At 39.2% G+C, this 22237-nt stretch overlaps 1 protein-coding gene across 1 annotated transcript in view; it reads right to left on the reverse strand.

The window, feature by feature from the left end:
- Positions 1 to 22237, reverse strand: part of LOC134856031 (potassium channel subfamily T member 1-like) — a gene marked incomplete at its 5' end in the record, with an annotated part of 60114 nt that overhangs the window by 10741 nt on the left and 27136 nt on the right. Inside the window, 24 exon segments of the mRNA XM_063872402.1 lie at positions 825 to 972; positions 1650 to 1814; positions 1992 to 2184; positions 2402 to 2479; positions 2693 to 2864; positions 2992 to 3087; positions 3474 to 3571; positions 3671 to 3868; positions 3966 to 4064; positions 4276 to 4362; positions 4462 to 4659; positions 4954 to 5250; positions 5438 to 5536; positions 5718 to 5921; positions 6021 to 6218; positions 6513 to 6809; positions 6994 to 7194; positions 9323 to 9466; positions 12352 to 12458; positions 16089 to 16130; positions 16453 to 16567; positions 17722 to 17860; positions 18316 to 18465; positions 19149 to 19181. Coding sequence (XP_063728472.1) covers positions 825 to 972; positions 1650 to 1814; positions 1992 to 2184; positions 2402 to 2479; positions 2693 to 2864; positions 2992 to 3087; positions 3474 to 3571; positions 3671 to 3868; positions 3966 to 4064; positions 4276 to 4362; positions 4462 to 4659; positions 4954 to 5250; positions 5438 to 5536; positions 5718 to 5921; positions 6021 to 6218; positions 6513 to 6809; positions 6994 to 7194; positions 9323 to 9466; positions 12352 to 12458; positions 16089 to 16130; positions 16453 to 16567; positions 17722 to 17860; positions 18316 to 18465; positions 19149 to 19181 — 3558 coding nt within the window.

A 22237-nucleotide genomic window follows, 5' to 3' on the forward strand; every position in this document is an offset into this window, starting at 1 on the left:
ATGCATTTTAAAAAAATCGATTAAATATGAATTATTGGACTTCCTTTATTCTGCTAAAATTTTGTATGTTTAGTTGCCATATTACACATCTTGTTTTTCCTGTAAGCAACTTTCATTGCAAGTGTTGTTCTTTGTAGGTCCAGGGAGGTGGACTTGAAATATTTTTTTTTCGGCTCAACAGGTGTCTGCTCAAAGATTGTCGGCTTAGTTGCCACATCACTGATTTTTCTTTTCTTGTGCTGTAGGTAACTGCCCTTGTAGTCGAAAGTGCAAGTGTTGCTCATTCTAATCTCAGGTTGGAACTTAAAACTGTAAAAAAAAGTTCTGAAATTATGTTTTTTTTTCTGCTCAGTTTCTGCTCAAAGATTGCCGGCTTTGTTTCCTCTTCGTAAATTTTGTTCCGTTGCTAATTTATTACCCACTTTTCTTGCATCTTAGCCTAGAATGGATTTCTATCAAGACATTCGAAAATTTCTTTTTTGGTAGGCCTAGCTTTTCATGATTTTTATGATGTTTTTTATGATTGCGTTTAATCGCAAGTGGTTCGAAGATCCGCTTTGCCTGTGTCAAAAATTTTAGGCATAGTTGCACTGGATCAATTTGTAATTATAAACGTGCCAGGCGATTGCTGGCGCGGAGCGCCATTGTGCTTAAAGCCCGCCCACCGCCAGATCACTGTGATGAAACTTTCATGATCATAAATTTTATTCCACTAATTTTGTTTTAGCGCTTTGCTCTTTGATGCGTTCTGCACTGAGATGTGTTCTGCTCTTAGACCATTCTGCCTGATGCTCCGACAGACACTTGACAAACTGACTACTGACCTTGAGAGGAAGTAGACGTTGACGACACTGCCACTGTCGGCCATGTATGACTCCTCGGCCCACTTGCTGCTCTCCTTGTCCACTATGACCAGAGTCTCCGCCTGGGTCACTCCCGCCCGGATCAGATCATTCAACACATCCAGTCTACCTGGACACAATCAAAAAGAGTATCATATGACATGTGTCAATCAAACAAAGCGGCATGTGTCACAATCAAAAGTGCGGTGATTGGAGACCCAACGACTAAATTATTGTTTAACGACGATTAATCAATTCCTGATCCAGAAACAGACTGTTTTTTTTCCTATAAGGAGCTGAAATTCTTCTCTCCTGAGTTAATTGTCTTTTTCTTAAAAGTAATCTTCCTGCGCATGTAAGCCTTTGTTAAACCTTCAATAATGACAATTAATTCAATTCAAAGAGAGCACCATCATTGAAAATATATATTTCGGCGATGAACGAGTCTAAGTTTAAAGATGTAGATGTCATGTGTTGCTTGCAACGCTTTCAGTTACCTAGTGTTAACTCTTTTGCATTACTTATTTAATATTTACTTCAGCCTCCTTGACACACCTATGCAGAAGTACTTCTTTCGTAATACTCTTCTATATTCTATGTGCTCGTTGTTTGAGGCTGAATCAACATTACCCAGCCCAAAAAAAAAAACAAAAAAAACCAATTCCATGTAGTTCTTAAACAGGGGCACAACAGCGGTTCGCCGTGATGAGCTGTACAGCTCGTATGTTTGTCCTTTTCCCAGTTGTACACCTCGTATGTTGGATAAATGGTCTTAATTAATATAATACGTCATTGTTGTTTAGCTACCTATGCAGTAGTAGACTTGGGGGTAGTAGGAGATGGCAGCTAGGAAATTCACATCGGGGTTGTTCTCACTCATGATGATGATGGGGGTGAGGGCTGTCCTGTCTCTGCAGTGGTGTCTCAGGGGAACTATGAAGTTACAAATGGCCACCTGGAAAAAAAAGAAACACCATTATGATGATGGGGATGAGGGCTGTCCTGTCTCTGCAGTGGTGTCTCAGGGGAACTATGAAGTTACAAATGGCCACCTGGAAAAAAAAGAAACACCATGATGATGATGGGGATGAGGGCTATCCTGTCTCTGCAGTGGTGTCCCAGGGGAACTATGAAGTTACAAATGGCCACCTGGAAAAAAAAGAAACACCATGATGATGATGGGGGTGAGAGCTGTCCTGTCTAGGCAGTGGTGTCTCAGGGGAACTATGAAGTTACAAATGGCCACCTGGAAAAAAAGAAACACCATGATGATGACGGGGGTGAGGGCTGTCCTGTCTCTGCAGTGGTGTCTCAGGGGAACTATGAAGTTACAAATGGCCACCTGGAAAAAAAAAACAGAAACATCAAGATGATGATGGGGTTGAGGGCTGTCCTGTTTCTGCAGTGGTGTCTCAGGGGAACTATGAAGTTACAAATGGCCACCTGGAAAAAAAAGAAACACCATGATGATGATGGGGATGAGGGATGTCCTGTCTCTGCAGTGGTGTCTCAGGGGAACTATGAAGTTACAAATGGCCACCTGGAAAAAAAAGAAACACCACGATGATGATGGGGATGAGGGCTGTCCTGTCTCTGCAGTGGTGTCTCAGGGGAACTATGAAGTTACAAATGGCCACCTGGAAAAAAAAGAAACACCATGATGATGATGGGGGTGAGGGCTGTCCTGTCTCTGCAGTGGTGTCTCAGGGAACTTTGAAGTTACAAATGGCCACTCGGAAAAAAAAGAAACGCCATGATGATGATGAAGGTGAGGGCTATCCTCTCTCTGCAGTGGTGTCTCAGGGGAACTATGAAGTTCCAAATGGCCACCTGGAAAAAAAATGAAACACCATGATGATGATGGAGGTGAGAGCTGCCCTGTCTCTGCAGTAGTGTCTCAGGGGAACTATGAAGTTACAAATGGCCAACTGGAAAAAAGAAACATCATCATGATAATGGGGGTGAGGGCTGTCCTGTCTCTGCAGTGGTGTCTCAGGGGAACTATAAGTTACAAATGGCCACCTGAAAACAAAAACAGAAACATCATGATGATGATGTTGGGGGTGAGGGCTGCCCTGTCTCTCTCTGCAGTGGTGTCTCAGAGGAACTATGAAGTTACAAATGGCCAACTGGAAAAAAAAACAGAAACATCATGATGATGATGGGGGTGAGGGCTGTCCTGTCTCTGCAGTGGTGTCTCAGGGGAACTATGAAGACATCACTGGCCACCTGGAAAAAAGGCCACCTGGAAAAAAAAACGAAACATCATGATGATGATGGGGTGAGGGCTGTCCTGTCTCTGCAGTGGTGTCTCAGTGGAACTATGAAGTTACAAAGGGCCACCCGGAAAAAAAAAACAGAAACATCATGATGATGATGGGGGTGAGGGTTGTCCTGTCTCTGCAGTGGTGTCTCAGGGAAACTATGAAGTTACAAATGGCCACCTGGAAAAAAAACCAGAAACATCATGATGATGATGGGTGTGAGGGCTGTCCTGTCTCTGCAATAGTATCTCAGGGGAACACCATTGCAGAGCCACCTATGAAGACACCAATGGAACTATGAAGACACCACTGTCTTCTATGAGTTGGAACTATGAAGACACCACTGTCCACCTGGAAAAATGGCCACCTGGAAAAAAACAGCAACATTATGATGATGATGGGGGTGAGGGATGTCCTGTCTCTGCAGTGGTGTCTCAGGGGAACTATGAAGTTACAAATGGCCACCTGGAAAAAAACAAAAAAATCTCAATGATGGCGGGGGTGAGGGTTGTCCTGTCTCTGAAGTGGTGTCTCAGGGGAACTATGAAGTTACAAATGGCCAACTGGAAAAAAAAACAGGAAAATCATGATGATGATGGGGGTGAGGGCTGTCCTGTCTCTGCAGTGGTTTCTCAGGGGAACTATGAAGTTACAAATGGCCACCTGGAAAAAAAACAGAAACATCATGATTATGATGGGGAAGAGGGCAGTCCTGTCTCTGCAGTGGTTTCTCAGGGGAACTATGAAGTTACAAATGGCCACCTGGAAAAAACAGAAATATCATGATGATGATGGGGTTGATGGCTGTCCTGTCTCTGCAGTGGTGTCTCAGGTGAACTATGAAGTTACAAATGGCCACCTGAAAAAAAAACAGAAACATCATGATGATGATGGGGGTGACGGCTGTCCTGTCTCTGCAGTGGTGTCTCAGGGGAACTATAAAAATACAAATGGCCACCTGGAAAAAAACAGAAACATCATAGTGATGATGGGGGTGAGGGCTGTCCTGTCTCTGCAGTGGTGTCTCAGTGGAACTATGAAGTTAAAAATGGCCGCCTGGAAAAAAAAACAGAAACATCATGATGATGATGGGGGTGAGGGTTGTCCTGTCTCTGCAGTGGTGTCTCAGGGAAACTATGAAGTTACAAATGGTCACCTGGAAAAAAAACCAGAAACATCATGATGATGATGGGTGTGAGGGATGTCCTGTCTCTGCAGTGGTGTCTCAGGGGAACTATGAAGTTACAAATGGCCACCTGGAAAAAAACAAAAAAATCTCAATGATGGCGGGGGTGAGGGTTGTCCTGTCTCTGAAGTGGTGTCTCAGGGGAACTATGAAGTTACAAATGGCCAACTGGAAAAAAAAACAGGAAAATCATGATGATGATGGGGGTGAGGGCTGTCCTGTCTCTGCAGTGGTTTCTCAGGGGAACTATGAAGTTACAAATGGCCACCTGGAAAAAAAACAGAAACATCATGATTATGATGGGGAAGAGGGCTGTCCTGTCTCTGCAGTGGTTTCTCAGGGGAACTATGAAGTTACAAATGGCCACCTGGAAAAAACAGAAATATCATGATGATGATGGGGTTGATGGCTGTCCTGTCTCTGCAGTGGTGTCTCAGGTGAACTATGAAGTTACAAATGGCCACCTGAAAAAAAAACAGAAACATCATGATGATGATGGGGGTGACGGCTGTCCTGTCTCTGCAGTGGTGTCTCAGGGGAGCTATAAAAATACAAATGGCCACCTGGAAAAAAACAGAAACATCATAGTGATGATGGGGGTGAGGGCTGTCCTGTCTCTGCAGTGGTGTCTCAGGGGAACTATGAAGTTACAATTGGCCACCTGAAAAAAAAACAGAAACATGATGATGATGATGGGAGTGAGGGCTGTCCTGTCTCTGCAGTGGTGTCTCAGGGGAACAATGAAGTTACAAATGGCCACCTGGAAAAAATACAGAAACATCATGATGATGATGGGGATGAGGGCTGTCCTGTCTCTGCAGTGGTGTCTCAGTGGAACTATGAAGTTAAAAATGGCCGCCTGGAAAAAAAACAGAAACATCATGATGATGATGGGGGTGAGGGTTGTCCTGTCTCTGCAGTGGTGTCTCAGGGAAACTATGAAGTTACAAATGGCCACCTGGAAAAAAAACCAGAAACATCATGATGATGATGGGTGTGAGGGCTGTCCTGTCTCTGCAATAGTATCTCAAGGGAACACCATTGCAGAGCCACCTATGAAGACACCAATGGAACTATGAAGACACCACTGTCTTCTATGAGTTGGAACTATGAAGACACCACTGTCCACCTGGAAAAATGGCCACCTGGAAAAAAAACAGAAACATCATGATGATGATGGGGGTGAGGGCTGTCCTGTCTCTGCAGTGGTGTCTCAGGGGAATTATGAAGTTACAAATGGCCACCTGGAAAAAAAAACAGAAGCATCATGATGATGATGGGAGTGAGGACTGTCCTGTCTCTGCAGTGGTGTCTCAGGGAAACTATGAAGTTACAAATGGCCACCTGGAAAAAAAACCAGAAACATCATGATGATGATGGGTGTGAGGGCTGTCCTGTCTCTGCAATAGTATCTCAGGGGAACACCATTGCAGAGCCACCTATGAAGACACCAATGGAACTATGAAGACACCACTGTCTTCTATGAGTTGGAACTATGAAGACACCACTGTCCACCTGGAAAAATGGCCACCTGGAAAAAAACAGCAACATTATGATGATGATGGGGGTGAGGGATGTCCTGTCTCTGCAGTGGTGTCTCAGGGGAACTATGAAGTTACAAATGGCCACCTGGAAAAAAACAAAAAAATCTCAATGATGGCGGGGGTGAGGGTTGTCCTGTCTCTGAAGTGGTGTCTCAGGGGAACTATGAAGTTACAAATGGCCAACTGGAAAAAAAAACAGGAAAATCATGATGATGATGGGGGTGAGGGCTGTCCTGTCTCTGCAGTGGTTTCTCAGGGGAACTATGAAGTTACAAATGGCCACCTGGAAAAAAAACAGAAACATCATGATTATGATGGGGAAGAGGGCTGTCCTGTCTCTGCAGTGGTTTCTCAGGGGAACTATGAAGTTACAAATGGCCACCTGGAAAAAACAGAAATATCATGATGATGATGGGGTTGATGGCTGTCCTGTCTCTGCAGTGGTGTCTCAGGTGAACTATGAAGTTACAAATGGCCACCTGAAAAAAAAACAGAAACATCATGATGATGATGGGGGTGACGGCTGTCCTGTCTCTGCAGTGGTGTCTCAGGGGAACTATAAAAATACAAATGGCCACCTGGAAAAAAACAGAAACATCATAGTGATGATGGGGGTGAGGGCTGTCCTGTCTCTGCAGTGGTGTCTCAGGGGAACTATGAAGTTACAATTGGCCACCTGAAAAAAAAACAGAAACATGATGATGATGATGGGAGTGAGGGCTGTCCTGTCTCTGCAGTGGTGTCTCAGGGGAACAATGAAGTTACAAATGGCCACCTGGAAAAAATACAGAAACATCATGATGATGATGGGGATGAGGGCTGTCCTGTCTCTGCAGTGGTGTCTCAGTGGAACTATGAAGTTAAAAATGGCCGCCTGGAAAAAAAACAGAAACATCATGATGATGATGGGGGTGAGGGTTGTCCTGTCTCTGCAGTGGTGTCTCAGGGAAACTATGAAGTTACAAATGGCCACCTGGAAAAAAAACCAGAAACATCATGATGATGATGGGTGTGAGGGCTGTCCTGTCTCTGCAATAGTATCTCAAGGGAACACCATTGCAGAGCCACCTATGAAGACACCAATGGAACTATGAAGACACCACTGTCTTCTATGAGTTGGAACTATGAAGACACCACTGTCCACCTGGAAAAATGGCCAACTGGAAAAAAAACAGAAACATCATGATGATGATGGGGGTGAGGGCTGTCCTGTCTCTGCAGTGGTGTCTCAGGGGAATTATGAAGTTACAAATGGCCACCTGGAAAAAAAACAGAAGCATCATGATGATGATGGGAGTGAGGACTGTCCTGTCTCTGCAGCGGTGTCTCAGGGGAACAATGAAGTTACAAATGGCCACCTGGAAAAAATACAGAAACATCATGATGATGATGGGGATGAGGGCTGTCCTGTCTCTGCAGTGGTGTCTCAGTGGAACTATGAAGTTAAAAATGGCCATCTGGAAAAAAAACAGAAACATCATGATGATGATGGGGGTGAGGGTTGTCCTGTCTCTGCAGTGGTGTCTCAGGGAAACTATGAAGTTACAAATGGCCACCTGGAAAAAAACCAGAAACATCATGATGATGATGGGTGTGAGGGCTGTCCTGTCTCTGCAATAGTATCTCAGGGGAACACCATTGCAGAGCCACCTATGAAGACACCAATGGAACTATGAAGACACCACTGTCTTCTATGAATTGGAACTATCAAGACACCACTGTCCACCTGGAAAAATGGCCACCTGGAAAAAAAACAGAAACATCATGATGATGATGGGGGTGAGGGCTGTCCTGTCTCTGCAGTGGTGTCTCAGGGGAACTATGAAGTTACAAATGGCCACCTGGAAAAAAAACAGAAAAATCACAATGATGGCGGGGGTGAGGGTTGTCCTGTCTCTGAAGTGGTGTCTCAGGGGAACTATGAAGTTACAAATGGCCAACTGGGAAAAAAAACAGGAAAATCATGATGATGATGATGGGGGTGAGGGCTGTCCTGTCTCTGCAGTGGTTTCTCAGGGGAACTATGAAGTTACAAATGGCCACCTGGAAAAAAAACAGAAACATCATGATTATGATGGGGAAGAGGGCTGTCCTGTCTCTGCAGTGGTGTCTCAGGTGAACTATGAAGTTACAAATGGCCACCTGAAAAAAAAACAGAAGCATCATTATGATGATGGGAGTGAGGACTGTCCTGTCTCTGCAGCGGTGTCTCAGGGGACATATGAAGTTACAAATGGCCACCTGGAAGAAACAGCAACATTATGATGATGATGGGGGTGAGGGCTGTCCTGTCTCTGCAGTGGTGTCTCAGGGGAACTATGAAGTTACAAATGGCCACCTGGAAAAAAAACAGAAAAATCACAATGATGGCGGGGGTGAGGGTTGTCCTGTCTCTGAAGTGGTGTCTCAGGGGAACTATGAAAATACAAATGGCCACCTGGAAAAAAACCAGAAACATCATAGTGATGATGGGGGTGAGGGCTGTGCTGTCTCTGCAGTGGTGTCTCAGGGGAACTATGAAGTTACAATTGGCCACCTGAAAAAAAAAACAGAAATATCATGATGATGATGGGGGTGATGGCTGTCCTGTCTCTGCAGTGGTGTCTCAGGTGAACAATGAAGTTACAAATGGCCACCTGGAAAAAATACAGAAACATCATGATGATGATGGGGATGAGGGCTGTCCTGTCTCTGCAGTGGTGTCTCAGGGGAACTATGAAGTTAAAAATGGCCACCTGGAAAAAAAAAACAAGAAACATCATGATGATGATGGGAGTGAGGGCTGTCCTGTCTCTGCAGTGGTGTCTCAGGGGAACTATGAAGTTAAAAATGGCCACCTGGAAAAGAAAATAGATACGTCATGATGATGATGTGGGTAAGGGCTGTCTTGTCTCTGCAGTGGTGTCTCAGGGGAACTATGAAGTTACAAATGGCCACCTGGAAAAAAAAACAGAAACATCATGATGATGATGGGGATGAGGGCTGTCCTGTCTCTGCAGTGGTGTCTCAGGGGAGCTATGTAGTTACAAATTGCCACCTGGAAAAAAAACAGAAACATCATGATGATGATGGGGGTGACGGCTGTCCTGTCTCTGCAGTGGTGTCTCAGGGGAACTATGAAGTTACAAATGGCCACCTGGAAAAAAAAAACAGAAACATCATGATGATGGGGGTGAGGGCTGTCCTGTCTCTGCAGTGGTGTCTCGGGGGAACTATGAAGTTACAAATGGCCACCTGAGACAGACAGAAACAGAAAAAAAAGTGATTTCACCCCACTGTTAAAAATCATTTTGGACAAGGAACGATTCAAAAATACACATCTGTTCTGCTTAAAAAATAGGCATTAAAGTTCAATTACAGAGCAAACAGTTAGACGGTAAAAACCACTTCATGCTTGAAAGGAGTGAAAAAAAAGAAAAAATAGAGAAACGTCAATAATTTCACAAAAAAACCTACTTTAATCTAATTAATGGTGTATTAAGTTACCGACGGCACTTCGACACAGAGGAGGGTGAGTGGGTTTTTGAAGTTGTATTCTTGAGCGCAGGTGCGCTGGTCATGCTCACAGGGCTTGAACAGATTGAGACAGCAGATCTTCCTGTTCTGCGGCAGCAAGTAGCAGACAGGTGCCTAGAACAGATTTTAAACAGTTGATGAAACAGTTTCGATGATTGGAAAAATTAGAAACAGGGGCAGCAGACAGTTAGGAAAGTGTCAGCGAACTCAAGAAGGCCAAAAAAACTGAGTTTCGATGAAAAAACATGAAGAGTCTTTGAACTTCAAAATACTTTTATAACCATCCTTTTTTCAGTTGAAATTAATCCGCGAAAAATGAACGGGTAAACTTTTAAATCCGCTGAAAAATCTAAAAACAAACTTTCGAAACAGAACATCTTTAACGCTTTTTCGCTGCACTTGAATTTTTCTTATCCGAGAGTGCAGTTTGCCTTTCTTATACAATTTGATTTGAACTTGAAGGTCGAATCAAAAGACAAATCTCGAAAAATCAAAAATGGGCGTGAACAAATTTTAAGATCTTGTCTGATGAAAAAAAAACCAACACTACCTATAAAATCGTCTTCACTACTTTCACTACAGCCTGTATCCAACTTTAATTGAAACAGTGTACTTTTTCACACAGAATAAAGCACCTGATACAATTTATCATAACATTTTGCTGACAAAAAGTAATTTTACTGCTTGAAAGTCCTATACGACAACTACTTAATTATTACCCTATTAACTGATAACTGTTTTATTGTTCTAAATATAGAAAAAAAACAGAATATTTATGCTTGGTGTGGTTTTTTCAGTCAAGTTTCGGCTATCGAACTATTAGTTTTTCACTCAAAAGTTTTTTTTTCATTAAAATATCGACTCCCTGATATCAAATTTAAAAAGATGTTTTACCTCATTTAATTTTTTGCAAAGTTTTAGTAATTTAAAAATTGCCAATTTGGCAATGCTCTGAATTATGCGCACTTTTAAGATTTTGTGTATAACCCTAAAAGCGTAACACAATTTTTTTATGCGTGGCGAACTATCTCGCGCAACGAAATTGTTCCAGATTGAGTTGAGGCTAGCTAATCGGTCGTATTAATTTCGCACAACTCAAATTTTCACACTTAATTTTTGATATTGTCCAAAATTTATAGTTTTTAAATACCTTCTTATCCTAAAAACCTATTTGATATGAGTTAAAGGGCAGTCAGAAGATTCAGGGCTTTGCCCTGATATACGAGCAGTCTTAAGTTTACGATCCAAGATGAACTTAAGTAAAATTTTCAAGCAATCTGACTTAGGTCTGTAATTTTTCGAAGAAAGTGACGGAATATTTGTGCTCCAGTCAGTTTTTTTTCGGAATTTATCGGAAGTTATTCAAAAGGAACTGTTCGGAAGTTATTCGGAACTTAGTCAAAAGGTAATTTTATGTTGAGCTCAAGTGGAAAAGTTATTTCACCTTTGCCTATTTTTCGTAATGTTATGGGATTTATAGATTGCGATTTGACCAATTTGGTATAATTAACGCGCGAATTATTTCGTGCTTGTAACGCGCAAGCGGAGATAGAATCTGTCGTAGAAATCGCTCCAAACTGAATCGAGCCGTGCTATTTGGCCTTATTAATACTTTGCTTATGCAAATTTTATCACTTTGAACTTTACATAGCGTGTGAGGCGTTGACTTTCAAAGAATATCTCAAAAAAAGTTATGAAAAGTAATTTAGTTTTTTTTGTTCCGACTTTCGATACGAAAGTAACGGAATATTTGTGCTCGGGGTGGGTTTTTTTTTTCTTCAGACAAATTTCGACTTTTTAACTAGCCATTTTTGACGGAATTTTTTATATCATTCGAAAGCCATTGTTGTCCTGAACTTAAATTTGAAAAGATATTTTACGTGTGATCATTTTTCGTGAAGTTATGAGGGTTTAAAGATTGCCATTTTGGCCATTTTGACCAATTTGGGACAATTAACGCGCGATATAATTCGCGCTACTAACGCGTAAGCGGAGATTTAATCCGTCATATAAATCGTTCCAAATTGGTTGAACGAAGCTTATTTGCCATAATTGATTTGTTACAGGAACGAAATCTGTCTTTTTGTGTTTTATATGGTGTGTGTGGGGATGATTTTCATAAAAAAGTTCAAATTTTGGAAAAAAAAATTTCATTTTATTTTATTTCATTAAATTTTTTATGTTATTACTGCTGCTCCATAAACCTTAAAAGGCAGTCGGAACATTCAGGGCTTCGCCCTGATACGAGCAGTCTTGTTTAATTTTCAATCCGTTTTTTAAAGCGAACACAACTCAATAGATCTCAAAATGCAGTCGAAAATTCTAGGGCCTTGCTTTGATACGAACAGGCCTGCTTAACTATATAGCTTCAAATTTGCAATCATTCAATTTGTGTTACATGTTGGCAAAACTTTGGTTAGAATTAGCACCAGGAAAAACGCTTAATTAGTTTGTTGAATTGAACGCCGGTCGAAAACCAATGAATGATAATAAACTTTTTCTGATCACAAATAAGACTAACACCTCTTTTTTGTGACTAAAACAGTAGAAACAGTTCAAGTAAAAAACAGGCACAATTGAAAATTGGCTTGGGGGGGGGGGAGGGGAGGATGTTAACTTGGTCCAGTTAGAATGATATACTCGATCTCTTCATAGTGCAGTTTTTGATTATGTAACTGATTCAAAATAACTATTAGGATATCCCAGTTGAAAAATTTGAAACAATTTTACTCTGTTTTGATTAACTTACTACTATTTTTTGATGTTGGTCAGTACGAAACGAGATGAAACTTTAACGAACGTCAACCTCAGCTCAAAAAGTATTCAATTTTTTTGACTGCATATTTTATTTCTTCTTTTGCACAAACTACTTGTTTTCAACCATCTATGTCGAAATCCTTTATCACCACACTTTGGATGAATAAAACAATGCGTGTACATTAGTAAAGGGGAAAGATAGGGAGTGTGTGTTTGTGTGTGTGGGGGGGGGGGTGACTTGCCTGGAAGCAGGGATAGGGCGCGGTGGGGTACCCCTCAATGTAAGACTCCTCTATGCTGCCCGGAATCACTGACTCGCGACGCTTCTTCATCGAAGTCATCACCACATCTGAACACAACAAAAAGCTCAAACTTCTTAACCAACCCCGAATTTCAAATCGTTGATGAAAAAGATAGAAAATCGCTACAAAAATTATTCTCCGTCGACCAATTTAACGACTTTGAGTCTATCATAAAGTTTCAGAAAATCAGAATCAGAAAATCTAATATTTTGTGCAAATTCTTCCCATGAATAGTCTATAAAATAACAATTCTGAGCTTTTCTGTAAACTTAAAAGCTTTCAGATATATGCCTATAAAAGATAAAACGCAGTCAACGTGAAACTGTCAGAAAGAATGATATGAAAAAAAAACTAGAACTTCAATGAAAATATCCCAGGGCTAAATCAAATTTCATATTTTTTGTCTGGAAATTTTCCTTTGACTTACCTTCTTCTCTTGAGCAACATTTCAACTTTCTTATTTTGAATTAACACTTCTTTTAAATTATTTCATTAAAAAACTAAGTTGATAATTGACACTAGAGCTGAAAAGTTTAAATGCAAAATTCTAACCGCTAATTTAATCAGGGGCGGATCTAGGATTTTCTCGAGGGGGGGGGATTATTTTTGGAAAATGTTATACAAAACACGCGTTTTTTCGGCGCGCGCTCCCCCCTTAAAATTAGTATATTTTGACGCCAAAGGCGCCCCTAGAAAAATTTTAGGGTACGTCACCAAAAATGGATATCACAACACAAAATAGTACAAAGGGGGGGGGGAACCTTTGGGTCGGCAGGGGGTCGAATCCCTGAGGGGGAGGGCGTCCGCCCCCTTCCCCTAAATCCGCACCTGAATTTAAAATCTAATCAGATTATCTGGGAACAGTACAAAAAATACGGAATTGGAAATGTACAGTGGTGAAAATAATGTTTACATATGCGTGAAATAAAACTTTAGGTTAGACTATTTAAGAATGAGTATGGGAAGATGACGTATAATGTAGGGCATAAACATCTATGGGATGTACACAGAGTGTTCTTATTAAAGTCCCCCCCCCACCACCCTGTGATTCGACTCCCTGGCCACCATTGGGCTCTATCCGGAACTATATTGCGATATCAATTTTTGCAAAACCAGCCCTGAAATTTTTCTCAGGGTGCATTCTATTAACCAAAAATGTACTACGAGGTCATTTTTGGCCTAGTTTTTTAAGATAATGCCTGCAGTTTCGATGAAATAGCGTCTTTAGAGTCTTTTGAAAAAGCTCGCAAATTTGGTTGACCTATTTTGACAATACGCTCTAGTAGGCAGTACTTTGATTATAATGTAGAACATGTATACTATATCAATTCTTACTCAAATTTTTCTTTTTCAGAAATCCCCCCTTTGATACTTTTTCAGAAATCCATTTTTGGCGGACCGACCCTAAAATTTTTCTAAAGGCGCCTCCGGCGCCAATATATACTAACTTTGAGGGGGAGCGCGCGCCAAAAAAAACGCAATTTTTTTGTCAAAATTTTTCAAAAAGTGCCCAAAAACGGCTTTTTTGACTGTTTTTTCAAAAATTTGCCTGCGGCCCAGAAAATTTTGCCAAAATAGGGGCAAAACAGTGCTTTGGGAGAGCTCGAAAAATCAATTTGGTCGACCTAAAAAAAAAAAAAGGTCGCCAAAATTTTTCGAAAATCCGCCCCCCCCCCCTCGAGGAAATCCTAGATCCGCCCCTGAAGAAAGTAACTAATAGATATGCTTGTGGTGATTTTTTATGCACACTAATTTTCGCAATCGAAATAACAAACTTTAGTGATAATTTTTTATACAGCAATGGGTATTTTGTATCCTCGAATTCAACAGGAAAAACAAATCATTTACAAATTTTCTTCCTAAAAATTTAGTGTTTTGAAAATTGCCAATTCCGTTATATTCTAGACTAATTCATACAATTTTTTTTACAGCATAGATCTAAGACGCTGGAAACGTAAGGCGAACTTAGGGAGCGGTGGTGAAGTGGTTACGTCTCCGCCTCTCAATCGAGAGGTCGGATGTTCGAGGCCCACCATGATCCGTGCTGGTTGCTTGAGGGTGAAGCAACATTACCCAGCCCAGAAAAATAACCAAAAAAAATTGCATGTAATTCTTAAACAGGGGCACAACAGCGGTTCGCCGTGATGAGCTGTACAGCTCTTGTGTTGGTCTTTTCCCCCGTGGATAAATGGTCTTAAGTATACGAGTCAATATTTTGCGATCAATTGAAGGGAGACAAGCTAAATAGTAGAATTACTTCCCTATACCAAGCTGAAATTCATTCGTCTGAATGTTTGTTATTGGCAGTCCAAAATTATTTTGTATAAAAAATTTGGTTACCAAAAACGTATATCAGCAGTGGCTTTAATATGATATATCACTCGACCTACTCCGATGAATATTTGTGGTACCTGATTTTACGTGAAAAAACAAAAAACTAAAACACACACGAATACAATGTTCTTTCCCATTTTCGATGGTCCGATAAAAAAATTTCCCAGGAGTCCTTAACAAGCTTCCAAAATAATTTCCCAAAAAAAACTTTCAGGATTTTCAATGTGTTGCATGATTGGAACTGCTTGCAGCGCATCAAAAAAAAATTTGACCGATTTAGAAACTTTTTGCAATTTATACGAAGAAACGCTGGAGCAGCTACAAAACTAGAGAACGTTTCAATCGAACAATGACATGCAAATCTGCAGTTTGATCAATGCAAAAAATTAAATTCCAAAACCTTTCACGATATTTTCCGCAAATGCATTCACAGTGGAGATTGTGGTCCGCCCTAAAAAACATCAGCAAGTCAAGGGTGAGGATGATGAGCAGGTGACGAGACATAATATAACGTATTTAAAATAATGGAAAGCTTGAACGCGAATATTCGGACCCTGATTTAACTCCAAACGATCACGTGATTAAATGAGGCCAATCTGTTGTACAGCGATATGATTATGAGGGTTAAAATCAAGGGCGGATCTAAGATTCGAGGGGGGGTTGCGGCTTTTAGAAAATTTTTAGGTCAACCAAATTGATTTTTCGAGCTCTCCCAAAGCACTTAAAGACCCTGTTTAATCAAAAATTTCTGCGCCGCAGTCAAAATTTGAAAAACAGTTGAAAAAAGGCGTTTTTAGGCACTTTTTGGAAAATTTTGACCAAAAATTTGCGTTTTTTTGGCATGCGCTCCTCCTTCAAAATTAGTATATATTGGCGCCTTTAGAAATTTTTTTATGTCCGTCACCAAATATGTATATCTCAAAATAGTGCAAAGGGGGATCCTTTGGGTCGGCAGGTGGTCGAATCCCTGAAGGAAGGCGTCCATATCCCCCGCCCCCACTTAAATCCGTCCCTGGTTTAAATATTGCATTGCATATGTGAACCAACATAAAAACCCAAACCGATAAAGAAATTAGAAAAAGTTTGAATGCCTAAACTTTTCACACTTTCTTAAAATTATCATAGCTCAAAAAAAATATGCCAAATCCATTTTTCGGTTATTCTTTAAACTGAAATAAGTTGTTGTGTTTAAGATATTTAGCAGGTGTTTCAACAAAAGGATCTGAAGAAATCGTTAATATAGATAAATATTAACATTCAAACTTTTCTTCCAATTTTCATTATATCTTTTGATTGCCCGCGCAGCAAAAAAAATGCTCATATATCAAGTATCAAACACTGACCAGCGAAACAGTTTCCACCAACTGCCTGATTCATAGGGAATGCTAAACATTCGAAAGTAAAAAGGATTGAAGTAAACAACCTTTCGCTTTGAAGATTTCGAGACATTTTACAAGATGCTATCTGCAACCCCATAATAAAAAATAATACCATCATCTGATAAGAATTGCCAACTTCGAAGTCAAAACCTGAAGTGTTGTAATTTTTTCCCTGAAAGTGTGAGAAAATAACTAATTGAGCGACATTACTGATGGATTACATAAATATGATCCTAAGTGCTAATGGATGACATAAATATGAATTGTTTAGTGCAGATGGATTCGATAATTATGACACATCATCTCAATATTTGGGTGTATGACTGACCTTGTTGTAGTTTGTTGAACAACTCAGTGGTGCGTGGTGTGTTGTTGTTCGCCTCCAAATCCGATCTTGTTTTCTTTTTAGTCACCAAAGGCGCCTCTCCCTCGTTCCCTCTCACCTATCACGCAAAAAGATTCAATGACTACTAATAATTACCAACTTTTTATTTTTCCATAGGGCCTCCTCGTTTTGTTTTCCTTACCTCTCGCCAAGCTTTGAATTTGAGAACTTTAAATTTGCTACGAGAGGCCAAAATACTGAAACAGAATGAAGTTTGGAAAATGTTGAGTGGGGTGGATTATCGAAAATTTTTAAAAACTTCGTCGATCTTTTGATAGGTTAGTTGACCTTTCAAAAAATCGACTAAGTTTTTAAAAAAATGAAAACTGAAAAATCCTGGATCTACCTCTGCAACAGAATAGAACTTGAAATTCAGAAGGGCATAGGACGGGGGATGACCGCTCCCATTTATTTCTGTTTGCCATAAAAGACTAAAAGTCCCCTTTTGTGAATTTTTTTTACTACCCTCAACCTACTGATGCTACAAATTTGGCGGATCGACAAAAAAGCTCGTTGCAGATATCCTGCATCTTCATCCAATTCAATTTTAATTGAGTGGCAAGAGCGCATTGCCCAAAAAGTGTGATGGTTGGGTTCCTAAACTATAGATGGGTCTCTGGAAAAAAAAACTTCATCGGGTTAAAAAACTTTTGTTCTTTTTTCATTTTTTTTTTTCAAATAAAAGTAGTTTTTGTGCGTGTTATGGTGGGAAAACTAATTGAACGCGTAGATGATTAAAAATCTGCATAAATGACAGCAGATGTCTTAAAAACAAATAGCAAACAAAAAAATGAAAAAAAATCAATTTGTTCCATTTTTTGCAGAATATATATTTTTAATTTTTTATCGCAAAAGAAGCGCTAAATGAGTTTTCTAAAACAACTTTTCCTGCAGTAAACATAGTTTTTCATTTCATAAAGAAAACATTTTCTTTCATAAGACATGCTCGCACTCTTTCCTTTATCGAAATAAGACTAAAACGCTAAAACTTCAAACGTGTTTTTCTAAACACGGGGAAAATTTTTTGAAAGTTTTTTAAACTTTGTTCGAATCACGACTGAAAGGGCTTTAATATGACATATACTCAATTCATTCCGATGATTGTTTGTGGTACCTGGTTTTGCCTGGTAAAAAAAAGAAAAAAAAATGGTCGGAACAATAAGATCTACAACAATTTTAACAATACTATCACCAAACAAGCTCTGAACTCACCACAGATATTTCAGTCTCGTCTTCGCTCGTGGTGTAGAAGAAGTAGACGGTGTCGGAGGCCTTCATGATGTGGTTGGGGCCAGGATTCAACATCAGCTGCCCGTTCTCTGGCTTCACCCCAATAGTCATGCAGCCGTACCTGAAATGGACACGAAAACTTATGATCATACAAAACTTGATAAGCACTATAATTCAAATTGTGATGGCATTGATATCAAAAACAAAATAAATAATATTATCAGTGCGTGTCCTAGTTAGACGTCGTTACTTGAGGTGAGGACGCGGTGATTTTTCCCTGTGAGAATTTATCAAGAAAAAATATTAACCAAGGCCCTGGTCCTAAGGCCATGATCCTAAGGCCATGATCATACGGCATGATCATACGGCCATGATCATACGGCCTTGATCCATAGTCCATGATCCTAAGGCCATGATCTTCTACGCTCTTGGTAGATAGTCTACAATTTTGTAGAAATTTAAGTTTTAGAACAAAAAAGATCACGTTATCACTATGAGCACATCCAAGGATTAATTATTTCTCTTCGGCAGCGGTTAAAATTGCAAAACTATGAAAGTTATGTAAGTTGGACTAACTTTCTGTGAGCGAGGAATGCAGCCTCCATGAAGTTGTAGCCGATGTACTCCTGGAAGAACTTGCTCTTCCCAACTGGCTTGTCATAGATCTCCTGGGCTGTGCTCCTCGCATACTGCATCTCCCACTGGTCGTTGCTCTCCGAAGGATTCCTATCACACCAAAGGTCACAAGGTCAAAGGTCAAGGTCAGCAATTTATATGTCGGAATGATACTTGCATGGTCATCTTAGAAATAATTGATCAAAATTCCCAACAAAAAAAGCAAATTCATTTTGGTCAGTTGCTGTTATCCCAAGAATCAATCACCATGATTAATGATTAAATATAATCCTGAATTATTACGAATATTTAATACAAAAATTTGATTTTTCATGTGAGAACATCATTCAGTTCAAACAGGCCTTGCGTGCTTCTACTAAACTGCAATCATGCTATAGAAAACTCCTCCAGATTAATGTCTATCCAGAAATCGTTTTGTGCTGTCTGTGAATCACGTGCAAGTCAGCCAAAGAAAAAAATCAGGCTAACAGATTACCAAATCCAAAAAAAAACTCAATATTTTGTTAATTTTGGACATTCACACGAATTTTTTCATATTTCATTCTCACAAACAGTGCTCGATTTTTTTTCAAAAATTCTTGCGAAAAAAAACAAGTTTTTTAGAAGCAAAAATTCATTTTCTTATGATAGGCAACGTGTTAATGTAATGAAAGAAACTGAAAAGCTTTAAAAATTAGAGTTAACTAAGGTGAACTTTTATGGTGTTACTATTTTTTTTTATTGGTTAGTACTAGTCAGATAGAATATCTAATCATTCAATTAGTGTGACTTACTCTTCCAAGGAGCAGTTAACTGTTCCAGTTTTGCTGTCAAAACAAATTTTTCTGATAATTGATAACTAAGGAAATCAAAATACACATAAAATGAATGAAGTGACAAAAAGTATTCTTCAGTACACTGGATAAATATTGTGAACGTGGATAAAAAATGGATAAATATTGTGAATGTTTAAAGGGGGGGGGGGTGCGGCAAATAAGACGACAGCATTTCAGTCAGCAGCCGCCCTTGATTGGACTTAGAGGCGACGCTACACTGAATTCTTCAATTGTATTTCTAAGAAACATGAACCGCTTAGATTGAAACATTTTATTTTAAATGTTTTAGCGCTCAGCTGTCGTCTTAATGCCATGTCGTTTAATGCTCTGTCTTCTCATTTACCTAGCACCGTTAGAAGGGAAGCCCAACTTGAAATAAATTTATGATTTTGAAAGAACATACCGCACTGAGTTTCTGCGATAAAAATCAATTTTGAAGATTTTGTTGTATCGGGGGTGCAGTTGACAAGCATACAAATTTAATAGGGAACGGAACGTCAACGTCCAACTTGCATTGCATGAGTACCGCTTAGCATACGGTTCTTAGTCCAATTAGAATTGAGCTTTTTTTCCTCAAATTTGAAACTAAAACTCAAACTGAGGTGTGCCGCATCAAAATCAGTAATTCTCTTAGTTGCGCAAGCATAGCGGCACTCATGCAATTCGTTACGCCCCCAACTTAAGCGGCATAGAAGTCTAGCATCATAAAACTGTTTATTTATTCTTCTTCTAAAGTATCATAACTCAAATAGCCTAAACAGCAAAATAATGTTCGTCTCAGTCCCGCCAAAATGTTGCTACCTGTCCAACAGAGGATATGACTCTTGACTCTACACGAAACATCGAGTCGGTTATTGCCGTAAAGAGGCGAAAGTACAGCGACAATTGAAAAAGTAGTCATTGACCGTTTACTTTTTCACGCTCAAACTCTCAGCTTTTTTCGTTCCGCATTTCTAAGAAAGTGTGGATTATTTATGCTTGGGGGGTTTTTATTTGGTCAAAACTCGGCGATCGAAAAAGTTTTTAGCATAAAAAAAATTTTGAGCAAATCATTTTTTCTGAAGTTCCGGGGTTTGAATTTAACCAATTTGGCCATACTCGTGACTAATGCACAATGAGAAGGTTTTAATTAAAATTCTAAAAACGTAACGCAAACAATTTCTGCGTGACGAATTATCCCGCACAACAGAATTGTTTCATATTTAATTAGGGCAAGCTTGTTGTTGTTTTGTTCAAAATTTCAATTCTGATGTTTGATATTGTCCAAAATGTATGCGTTTACATATTTTTAAACTAATTAATCGTTTGAAGTTAACAGTCTTGTTTTTTTTCACTGTCCTTTAAACAATAGACTTATTTTTATGCTATTGAGTAGGTACAAAAAGAAAATTGTGTTTAATAAAATATAAACGTAACCGGTGTATCGATTATATCAGTATATGTATTTAACCAAATGACATTTGAAATTTTTTGATTATTTTTGACTAATTTTTTTATTTAAATTTTATTAAAATTTTGCGATTATTTTGGTTTACTTTTGTTCTGATTTTCGAAGATTGCTCGGGGTGTTTTTTATTCAGAGCATTTCGCAAAATTCGTTGCTCACTTACGGGATAGATCCCTTGATCTGTATAGTCCCAGCCGGTTCTGCATACCAGTATAGTATCTTTCCACAATTTACACTGCACCTTTTATACTTTACACGTGGCTATGCATGTAATCCCACACTGCAAAACCTTTCAAATTGAATTGGAGCAAGCTAATCGGTCTCATTGATTTCATACACGACTAAACTTTTAACACTCAAAAGTTGCAATTATGAGCCTAAATTATATGTTTTTGCCAATATTGGATATACCAAAAACTATTCGAGACCAGTTGAAGGGCAGCCGGAATAGTACTACTATGATAGGGTGGTCTTTCGAAAAAATAACTCTGATAAACAGGTCCCGCATGCTTTTCGCAAGTTTATAATTTACTAGTTTGTGTCTAAAATATTCGTTTTCAAATTTTCGCGAAACAGTTTGACTCAGATTAAAATTTTCAGACTAAAAATTGTAATTATTATAATATCAAGAAATAAGCTCACTTTAACTTATTTTACGGTTTATTACCATAACTTAGTTTAAATTTTTGTCATCAAAACTCAATTTAGGCAATTTTTGTTTTAAATTAACACCGTAAAACGGGGAGGGGGAAATTTCACGAAGTATCGAAACAGAAAAATTGTTTGAAAACACGCTTCGACGATTTTTCTGAATAGGGAAATTGTAACTTTATACAATTTGAGAGCTCTAAGTGTCTTTTTCTGGAGACCCGGTTATTCTCATGGGACCACTCTATCATAATAGTACTGCCGGAACATTCTGGGCTTTGTCCTGATACAAGCAGTCTTGTTCAAATACGTATTTTCTGAATTTTTTTTTGAAATTGATTATGTACACAAGCTTCTGCAAAAAGCAATTTGTTCAATTAAAATTCAAGTTGGTTTTCTTACTTTTTGTTTTGATGACTTTTTATAGAAGAAATTAATTTTGTTTTTTACAACATCATTTCAGATCTTCCAAAAAAAATTGTAGAAGATAGTATGATACATTTTTAAAAAATTCTCTCAACCATATTTTTCTCCAAAACTAAATTGCAAAATCAATTTCAGAGTCGATTATACATGGTGCTTTGTTTCTAGGCAAATTTACGCTCGGATAGTGGAACGTGGATCAAGAAATATTTGATTGTAATGAGTTTCAACCAAACTACGTAATATGTAACGCTTTAATGCCAAAGTGATAAACCCCCAAAAAACACATTTTCCCCTGCATTCCTCCTCACATAAAATAAAAAAACATTATCAATTGTTTTTTTTTCAATTAAGCGAATGTTTTTTCTGCTAACTAGCTTACTTGTTTGATCCCTCGACAAAACTAGTTCCTAAGTTTGTTTCCATTATATATTGTCAAATAAGCTGCGCAGCGTTGCAATTAGCACTAACACTTGTGAAGGCCTCGCCCATTTTTGGGAGTAATATCATGCCTAAAAGATTGCTTTCG

Source organism: Symsagittifera roscoffensis, unplaced genomic scaffold (assembly GCF_963678635.1).
Source record: "Symsagittifera roscoffensis unplaced genomic scaffold, txSymRosc1.1 SCAFFOLD_179, whole genome shotgun sequence".
NCBI lineage: Eukaryota > Metazoa > Xenacoelomorpha > Acoela > Convolutidae > Symsagittifera > Symsagittifera roscoffensis.